The sequence below is a fragment of the Apium graveolens genome, unplaced genomic scaffold (genome assembly GCF_009905375.1).
Source record: "Apium graveolens cultivar Ventura unplaced genomic scaffold, ASM990537v1 ctg7186, whole genome shotgun sequence".
Lineage (NCBI taxonomy): Eukaryota > Viridiplantae > Streptophyta > Magnoliopsida > Apiales > Apiaceae > Apium > Apium graveolens.
The window spans coordinates 2,379-11,980 of NW_027420109.1; the positions used below are offsets into that span (position 1 = coordinate 2,379).

The 9,602-nt window shown below is 35.2% G+C and overlaps 2 protein-coding genes across 2 annotated transcripts; both read left to right on the forward strand.

Annotated features, from left to right (window-relative positions):
* The first annotated feature begins 2,416 nt into the window (after positions 1–2,416).
* Positions 2,417–5,377, forward strand: LOC141703897 (protein NETWORKED 1D-like). Its single transcript, XM_074507286.1, has 3 exons — positions 2,417–2,642; positions 3,219–3,402; positions 3,870–5,377. Exons 2-3 carry the CDS (start codon positions 3,300–3,302, stop codon positions 5,375–5,377), a joined length of 1,611 nt encoding a protein of 536 aa, XP_074363387.1. The 5' UTR covers positions 2,417–2,642; positions 3,219–3,299.
* A 26-nt stretch (positions 5,378–5,403) lies between these two features.
* Positions 5,404–9,248, forward strand: LOC141703898 (protein NETWORKED 1A-like). Its single transcript, XM_074507287.1, has 3 exons — positions 5,404–6,911; positions 7,039–8,089; positions 8,580–9,248. The coding sequence occupies exons 1-3, from the start codon at positions 5,404–5,406 to the stop codon at positions 9,246–9,248; spliced, it is 3,228 nt and encodes a 1,075-aa protein (XP_074363388.1).
* Positions 9,249–9,602: the final 354 nt, after the last annotated feature.

Sequence of the window (9,602 nt, forward strand, 5' to 3'; positions counted from 1 at the left end):
ACTGCTAGAAATAAATGCTCTGAGAATTTTACAATAATTTCTCTGCTTCTGTTTGTTTTGTGTTCTTTAGTGGTTGGCTGTGTATTCAATTATTTTGACAAAATGATCAGCTTCTGTTTGTTTAAGTAAACAAATCACTCGAATTGAATCAGCATGACATTTGGCAAGACAATCCAAAATGAACTAGCAAGACAATCCAAAATGAACTAGCAAGACAATCCTTTGAACTGGTAGAACTTTCGGTAGGACAATTACTTGACTTGGAAAGACTATCGGTAGGACAATAGAATGACTTGGTAGAACTATCCAGAAAGACTTGGTAGGACTTTCGGTATGACAATCCAATTGTCATACCAGTTCAAATCTGTTTTGCTGATTTTTCTTTTTGAATATAAATCCAAAATCATTTTTGAAAAATGCATAATATTAATTCAGAATTAATTAACCAATTAATTCAATTAATCAATAAATTAATCTTTGCAGATTTGATTTATTTTCTTAATTAAATTAAATGACTTAATTAATTAATAGAGAATTAATACTACTCTTGAACAACAACCACTCTTCTGACAATCTTCTGAAAATCACTGAATCCATTTCACCACTTGAATGTTGACACTCGATGTACTGTCTGGTTCATGAATGACTAACTTCTGTGATGTTTCTCCAAGTCTTGATTTTCTTCAGATTAAATTCCTGTAATTAATTGATACCCTGACGAGATCTCTGTCACTTGGTTAAATCTACAATCTTGATTTATATCACTGAGGCTTGATCAATTACTTGAGCTTCTTCCAGTGAATCTTCAAGTCTGTAGATGAACAATGTTTCTTAACCCTTTGACAGATGTTACTTTGTGAGATCTCTCTGACGATAGATCCACTATTTACTTATTATATTCTTATTTGAGTTGAGTTAAATCCTCGAATAAACAAATAGGCTTAACATATGCCTTTCAGTAGGGTTTATCATAGGGAAAATGCCATTCCACTAAAGTATTTTAAAGAACTGGAACATGTATTATTCTTATTTCAAGTGAATGACAAAATAACAGAAAGTGCTGCAAACTTTTGAAGAGTCAAATTCAGAAACAGAAAAGGCTTTATTCTGTTAAGTCTGACAGCACATATCTTCCAAAGTACAGAGATCACAAGGGTGATATTGTTGATTTGAAATCTTTTCGATTTCTGCACTATCCTTCTCTTCGTTACCACCTTGCGCTTTTTTGCCTGATTCCTGCAAAATATACAACACTTGCTACTAACTATATATTCTTATTAAGACATTCCTTTAACATCTTAAAATTTTAGATAAGTGTTTACTCAATATTGACTTCCTGCTATCTATAATATTCTCACAATTTATGATTTATGATGAACACTAAAAATAATTAATGCTCTTACGATGGGTGCCCATGTTTTCCACCCATAAATGGACAGTGAGGTGGGGTTAATTATATGATCCCTATTTTCCTTTAATGTTTGCCTTTCATCAGAATTTTTGAGAAATTTACATGCGAGATTTGGAATTTATTTGATACCAATTTAGTATATCTAAAATTATTTAAAAAACAAATACATTAAATTTAGACGGAAAAAATTGTATGGTAAAAAAGAAAAATGAAAAAAATAGCTGATTTTTTTTAAAAATTAACAAAAATAATCATTCTGAAAAAAGTGACCAATTTTAGCCGATTGAATACTCCACTGTCACTTGAGTATCCTAATTTTTATAAGATAGTACACTGATACTTGGGTATTTCAGTACACTGATACTTGGGTATTTCATATATAACATATTCCACTGAAAGTTGAATATCTCAAATAAAATGAATACTCAACAGTCGGGTATCCCATCAGGCAAAATTGGTCAGCTTTGTAGAAATTGGTTATTTTTATTAATTTTATATAAAATAGGTTAAATTTATCATTTACCCGGTAAAAAATACTTGTAAATAGAATATGAAATATAGATAACTCAAAATTCCGTCGTGGTTTTCGGGAATTTACATTTTTTATAATTTGAATGCAAAACATGAAAAGCATTATGACAAATCCATGAAGAATATTTGTCCCATTGTTAATTAATTTTCAATTTTTAAACGGTAGACGAGTCACAAGAAAAAGTAGCTGTATGCATGATGAAAATCCACATTGATTGATATCCAATATATTCCTATTAACATATAAAAACTTTAACTGCAATTTAAGCATTAAATTTATTATATTGCATAATGAAATATTCAAGATTTTGTAATATCCTTGACAATCCATGTATATAGTAATAAATGTCCATAATCAATTACGCGTATATATAGGATAATCATTTTTTTTTTCTTATTTTGCTTAAATAATTGCACCCTTTAGACAAAAATACTGTTACTTTTTTAACTTTTTTTCATTTTTATACTCAAGCTGTCTTTTTCTTTACAGTTTGTCAACATTTTCACACACAAACACACACTGATACTTACACACTACCAATCATACATTAAATTTAAGAGCTACTCTGGAGAGATTTATGGGAGAGATTTTTGTTTGCTGGTGAGGAGAAATGGGGTGATTGGTGTTATGCAGACGAGAGCCTTTTTAGTTGTGATCATTCATCAGATTATTCACATTTGCTGAAATTTTAGGAAATTGGTTAGTTTTTTTTAGTCATTAGTTTGATGATCTTGATAGCTTTTCGGATACCCTTTTGGCCATTTTATGCAAAGATCATGTTTTTTTGTGTTTGATTTTGGTTTGGTTGGTTGAATTGGTCTATGTTTGGATTATATGTGTGTTTTGTTTGTTTATTTATTCTGTTGGAAAAGTTTTTTTTTTGTTAGTTTGTGATGAGTTATTTCTTGAATTGGGATCAAGTATTGATGTTTACGATTTATGTTTTTTAATATAATGTTGATGTTCCTACTAATTGATATGGATAGGCTAGTAATATATGAAAAATTGCAGCTTGTTAAATTAATGAGGTTTAAGATTTTAATTAAGTTTTCTCTTTATATCGATCAGAATTGTTGTGTTTAGTGGCTTGGATGTTGAATCATTGAGTTGCATTTTCCATTTAGATGTTACCATGTAAATGTGTCTTTGATCAAGTTGTTAATTTGTGAAATGTAGTAGCTCTGGAAGCCGATGTTAGCTGTTAAGCGCTCTTGAATTTTATGTGTTTAGCTTTTGCATTCTGCTGCCGTTTTTAACTAACTTATGTGTGGACAGGTGTAAGAGAGCTAGTCATCAGTCTTGATCGATCGTTAGCTACTAGTTGTTAGAAGTTTTCTGGGAGGTTTTGTTGGAGCCATGGCGACATTGGCACACTCTGAGTCAAGTCGCTTGTATTCTTGGTGGTGGGACAGCCACATTAGCCCGAAGAATTCCAAATGGCTACAAGATAATCTTACAGGTATTGTTTTTTCCTTGTATATTTTTTAAGGATGAGTATCTCTTCTGGCAGCTACTACCTGCTCAATGCAGTTTATTTATTAGTGATATTTTCTGCAAATTGCCTATCTGAGAGGATGTCCGAGGAATATGGATTTGAGCTTATATTTATGACAAGAGATTAGCATAAAATATGTTGTTTAACATAACTTAAAGGGATTTGTGTTGATCTATATATGTTAATGTTATCATTTTTATCCATCCACTAATTAAAGCTTTAAATGGATGCATACTCTTAAACAAATATCTATTTCTGTTATAACTTCCAAGTTGTACGCCCTCAGAGATACAGTTACAACAATGTACTGATACAACTAAATTTCTGCAAACCTGAAGGATGTACATGAAAATTAAATTAATTTTTAACTTGTTTCTTTGCCTCTGCATATCGTACTTCAGATCTGAACACAATGCATCTTGTTTGAACAGATATGGATGCTAAAGTAAAATCAATGATTAAGCTCATTGAAGAAGACGCTGATTCCTTTGCAAGAAGAGCGGAGATGTATTATAAAAAGCGACCTGAACTCATAAAACTGGTTGAGGAGTTTTACCGAGCATATCGTGCACTAGCTGAAAGGTATGATTATGCGACAGGGGAGCTTCGCCAAGCTCATCGAACCATGGCAAATGCATTTCCTGACCAGGTACCTTTTGCACTGGCTGATGAGTCACCTTCAGGATCTGCCAATGTGACAGAACTTCACATGCCCGGAATTCCGCTTATCAGTACTTCATTTTTCAATAAAGATGACTCAGATAAGAATGCATTGATGTCTCCTGCATCTGATCAACATTCAGCTCAGGTTTTTCAATTTCATCCGGGAGATTCTGATGTCACAGGGATGCAACATCACGATTCAATTTTTGGCACAGGAGGGGTGCCAGGTAACATAAAGTCTGAAGAAGGAAGTTTACTAAACGGTCCACGGAACGAAGTGGCTAAATTATTGAATGAAAATCTGGAACTGAATGTCAAGTTCCTTTCTGAGTCTGAGCGTGCTGCTAAAGCTGAAAGAGAAGTTCAATACTTGAAGAAGGCACTGACTGATATGCAGGCTGTAAAAGAAGCTGTTCAATATCAATATCAACAGAATGTTGACAAGTTATCGAGTTTGAAGAGTGAACTTATCTCTGCAGAAATGGATTCAAAGAAGCTAAGTGGACAAGCGAGCAAAGCTGAATCTGAATTATCTTCATTGAAGGAAGCCATTGTTAAAGTGGAGGCAGAAAGGGATGCTGTTTCTGATAGAAACAAGGATTTCCTGGAAAGGATATCTAACCTGGAGATCACGATTTTGCACACCCAAGCTGATGCAAAAGAACTTGAGGAGCGAACACTTAAAGCAGAGATTGAAACTCAAATCTCAAAGAAAGAACTTTCCCAATTAGAGGGGGAAAAGGAAGCAGGGCTTCTTCAGTACAAACAGTGTCTAGAGAAGATATCTGATTTGGAGAAAAAGGTATTCGTCGTGGAAAGTGATGCAAGACATCTTAAACAGCAAGCTGAGGTAGCTGAAACCGAAGTTGCGAAGCTCAAGGTAATTCTTGCTGAAGTTACTGCACAGAAAGAGGCTACAGCTCTTCAGTATAAGGTTTGCTTACAGAAAATATCTAATCTGGAGAGTGAAATCTCCTGTGCCCAAGGGGAAATCAGTTTCCTGAAAAATGAAATTCTGTCGGGGGCTACAAAACTTAAAACTGCTGAAGACAAATGTGATACGTTGGAGATGTCAAATCGAACACTACGATTGGAGGCAGACAATCTATTCAAGAAGATCACTCTGAAAGAGAAAGAACTTACTGAGAAGCATGGAGACCTAGAAAAGCTCCAGGCGTGTCTGCAAGATGAACGCTCAAGGTATGCTCATGTTGAAGCTACCCTCGTTAAATTGCAGAATATGCACTGCCAATCTCAGAGGAGCAGAGAAATTTGACATTGGAGCTTAAAAATGGGCTTGAGATGTTGAAGGACATAAATTTGTGCAGGCATGGTCTGGAGGAAGACATTCAGCAGATTAAGGATGAAAATTGTAGTTTAAAGGAACAAAATTCATCTTCTACAAAGTCTATGAAGGCTTTGCAAAATGAAATAATTGGCTTGACTAGGATGAAGGAGAGATTTAATGAAGAAGTAGAAATGCAATTGGGTCAAAGTAATGCTCTTCAGAATGAAATTTCCTGTCTTAAAGAGGAAATAGTCTACTTGAACAGAAACTACCAAACATTAATAAAACAAGTGGAGATGGTTGGTTTAGATCCGAAATGCTTTGGCACTTCAGTAAGGGAGTTGCAGGATGAGAACTTGCAGTTGAAACAAATGAATGAGAAGGACAAAGATGAAAAAGAAATCCTTTACAAAAAGTTAGTAAACATGGTGGAACTTTTGGAGAAAAATGCTGCACTTGAGAGCTCCCTGTCAGATGTTACTAGTAATTTGGAAGGATCACAGGAGCAAGCTAAGGTACTGCAAGAATCTTGCAACATCCTGCAAGGCGAAAAATGTGCCCTTGTTGCTGAGAAAGAGGCTCTTATATCCCAGTTAAAAGTTATCACCAAGACTATGCAGGAACTCTCAGAGCAAAACAGTGTTTCTGAAAGTTCACTGTGTTTTGCAAATAGCGAGTTGCAAAGTTTAAGAGAGAAATCAAAGAGCTTAGAAGAACTATGCCAGTTTCTTGGTGATGAGAAAGCTAATCTTCGACATGAAAGAAGCACACTTGCTGCACAGTTGGAAATAGTTGAAAGAAAAATTATTAATTTGGAAAAGAGATTTATAGAATTCGAAGGAAACTACTCTGGAATGAAGATGGCAAAAGAAACACCACACTCTCCACTAGAAGATTTAATGGTTTCCCTGGAAGTGGGGAAACATGAGCATGAAAGTTTAAAACAGCTGACTGAATCCAGGTTGGCTAGTCTTGAGGAGCGAATTTTCCTCCTCCAGGAAGAAAGTAGGCAAAGTAAGAAAGATTTTCAAGAAGAATTTGAAAAATCTGTTGTTTCCCAGTTCGAGATCTATATCCTGCAGAAATTTGTGGCAGATATGGAAGAAAAAAATTATTTGCTATTGACTGAGTGTCAGAAACAAATTGAAGCTTCCAAATTGGCGGATCAGTTGATTTCAGAGCTGGAGAATGAAAATCTTGAGCAACAGGTGGAAGAGGAATTCATGTTGGTTGAAATTGAGAAGCTGAGATCGGGATTGCGTCAAGTTCGGAAGGCTCTTGAAAATGGTTCAAGTATTGGCTCTGAAAATGTTTCTGGAAATGATCATATATCAGTGCAACATATATTAGAGGATATTAGAATGATGAAGCACTCTCTCTCGAAATACAATGATGACATGCAACGGCTAGTTATTGAGAACTCACTTCTCCTAACTTTATTTGGGCATCTGAGGTTAGAGGGCTTAGAAGTTGAATCAGAGAAAAATTGCATGGACCAGGTTTCGAAAACTATGTCAGATCAGTATTTGATTATGCAAAGTGAGTGGCACAAACTTCTTGAGATGAACAGAAAATTGAGATCTGTGACCATGGGAAACCACCATGTTAAGGTGCTTAATGCTGAAGCGCAAAATCTGAACATTAAGCAGGCTGGCATGCAGAATTCTTTCCTCGAATCAAAGGAAGAGTATTCAAACATTTGAAGGAAACAGAGCTCTGTCGAAATCATTCTCAGATATGATGCAGAATATACCAAAAGTGAATGGGGAAGATAGCGCTGTCATCAAAATTTCATCAGCATGTGGTAATCTTTCAACAATTTTCAGTAGTTTGAGGACTAAGAATGCAGAGGAGTTGAAATTACTTTCAGAAAATATATGCAAACTTTTCGAAGTTAACTGTGAACTTGTAAATGAGGTGAGTACATTGCGAGAGGAGTTAGGCATGCATGAAATAGAAAAATTGTTTATGGCAGATTTACTTGAGAAACTGGAGATGGATCTCTCTGAGTTTAAAAATTTGAACTGTAGACTGAAGCTAGAATTATTAAGTGCAAATGATTACCTGAGCGAAGGGGAAGAAGAGCTCTTTGATGCAGAAATGAAGCTTGCAGTGGTTGAGAATTTGAACTCAGAATTGCAAAGAGCTGTGGATAGGATGAAGAAAGAATATGAAGAGTCAGAATCCATAAGAGAAAATCTAGAGATTGTAATTCAAAAGAAGACTGAAGACAATTTCAAGCAGAACAAGAATCTTCAAGATATGCTTGAAGTGAAAGGAAACTTAGAGTTTGAGCTGGCTATGTTAAGCGAAGAAATTAAGGAGAGAAGAATTAGAGAGGAGTATTTAAGTTCGGAACTGCAAGAAAAACAGAATGAGTTTGAGCTCTGGGATGCCGAGGCTGCAACATTTTGTTTTGATCTTCAACTTTCTGCAATTCGTGAACTGCTTTTTGAAGATAAGGTGCATGAACTTTGTGGAGTGTGTGGGAGTTTGCAAGATGAAAATGCTTCAAAGACAAAGGAAATCGAATTGTTGAAAGAAGAAGTAAGCTTCCAGTCAAGTGAAATTAGAGGATTGAAATCCCAGATATTTCCATACTCTCCTGCTGTTGATTCTATAAAGGAGGAAGTGTATTCTCTTGAGCAGAATTTCCATGCATGGGCAAAGCTTGATGTAGCTAACTATCAAACACCAAAGGTTATACATATTTTCATGAAACTGATTTAATTACTTTTTGATTTTACTGAATTTCACAAGTTCTGTATACATAATGTTCAAACTCTTTTTTTCCTAGGCTGGACTATTTTCATTTCTTGTGTTTAGTTAAGATAAGTTTGTGTCAAATTTACTAGTTATCAATTGGAATGCAAATACCCATTACCCAATGAGATTTCTTGGAGGAAAATTTATATGCAAATGAATGCATATCAGGAATTTTTAAAGATAATTTTGTGTGCTGGTTTAAAAGATCTTTTTAGTTGTAGTTATCAATTTTCTACGATTACTTTATAAGTTACTTTAAATGGGTTTAGCTGAAGATTGACATCCTCACATTTTATTAGTCAACGTTTCACTTTTGTTCCTTAGAAACTGTGGTATGAACGTGGTCAATTTGAATTATATGTTCTCATTTCAGTTGTTCTACTCGAATTGATTGGTCTAATACTTGATAATTTGCATTTTGTAGGATATAGAGTCGGAGTTTCATGCTCATGAAAAGATGGAAGATCAAGATTTGCATGTATTAGATGAAATTTTGGAATTGCAGAAGTTGCAGAACCGGATTAAAGAGGTAGAAAAAGTTGTCGTGGAAGAAATGAACAGGCTTGAGAGACTGGAGAGTTCAAGGCCTGCCATGAAATTAGAAGCTTCTGTGCAAGATACTCTAGACTTGAAATCTAGAGGTAGATCAGTTCGACAGAAAAGTAAATATAAGGAGGACGAAAAACTTGAGGATGATCTCAAGTTCCAGAAAACTATGCCTGAAATTCTCGAAGTCAAGAATGTGATTCTAATGAAAGGTTTTCCACTCAACCAAGTGTCTGGTGGTTCATTATATGGAAGAAGCAGGAGAGGAAATAGTCTTCCAGCTGAGCAGATACGTTTATGTTGGGAAACAAATGAAGATAACCACCGTGTTGATCAAAATTTGATTGAGCTACAAAACCAGGTTTATGAACCCACAAAGAATGTTGTTTACAACGACTTTGAATATGTGGAGCATCAGAGTGAAAATCCATCTTCAGAGTTAGACATGGAGAAGGAACTGGGTGTTGATAAATTACAGGTCTCCACGACTACGTCAATGCCTAGTAGGAGGGAACAAGAAAAAGATATTAGAGAGACTTGCTTCTGATGGTCAGAAACTGGCAAATATTCAGACAAATGTGCAGGATCTGAGAAGAAAACTGGACACAAACAAGAAGAGCAGAAACACTAAGAATGTTGATTTGGAGACTGTTAAGGAGCAGTTGTTAGAAGCTGAAGAAACAACTATACAACTGATTAATCTGAATGGTCAAATGACTAGGAAGATTGAAGACATTCCAGTTTCTAAGATGGGCAACGATCTATAGACTTGGAGAAGGCAGCTAGTTTCCAAAAAAAGAAAGTTTCAGAACAGGCGCGGAAAGAGTCAGAGAAGATCGGAAGATTGCAGTTAGAGATTCAAAAAATCCATTACGCCTTGCTGCAACTGGAAGATGGGAAG

What these genes read in the sequence shown, in the direction of transcription:
- LOC141703897 (XM_074507286.1), top strand. Translation starts at nt 3,300, where the DNA reads ATGGCGACATTGGCACACTCTGAGTCAAGTCGCTTGTATTCTTGGTGG. An exon ending in GCTACAAGATAATCTTACAG is followed by an intron (nt 3,403 to 3,869) that starts GTATTGTTTTTT and finishes TTGTTTGAACAG; the next exon opens with ATATGGATGCTAAAGTAAAA.
- LOC141703898 (XM_074507287.1), top strand. Translation starts at nt 5,404, where the DNA reads ATGTTGAAGGACATAAATTTGTGCAGGCATGGTCTGGAGGAAGACATT. An exon ending in TCGAAAACTATGTCAGATCA is followed by an intron (nt 6,912 to 7,038) that starts GTATTTGATTAT and finishes AACATTAAGCAG; the next exon opens with GCTGGCATGCAGAATTCTTT. An exon ending in CTAACTATCAAACACCAAAG is followed by an intron (nt 8,090 to 8,579) that starts GTTATACATATT and finishes TGCATTTTGTAG; the next exon opens with GATATAGAGTCGGAGTTTCA.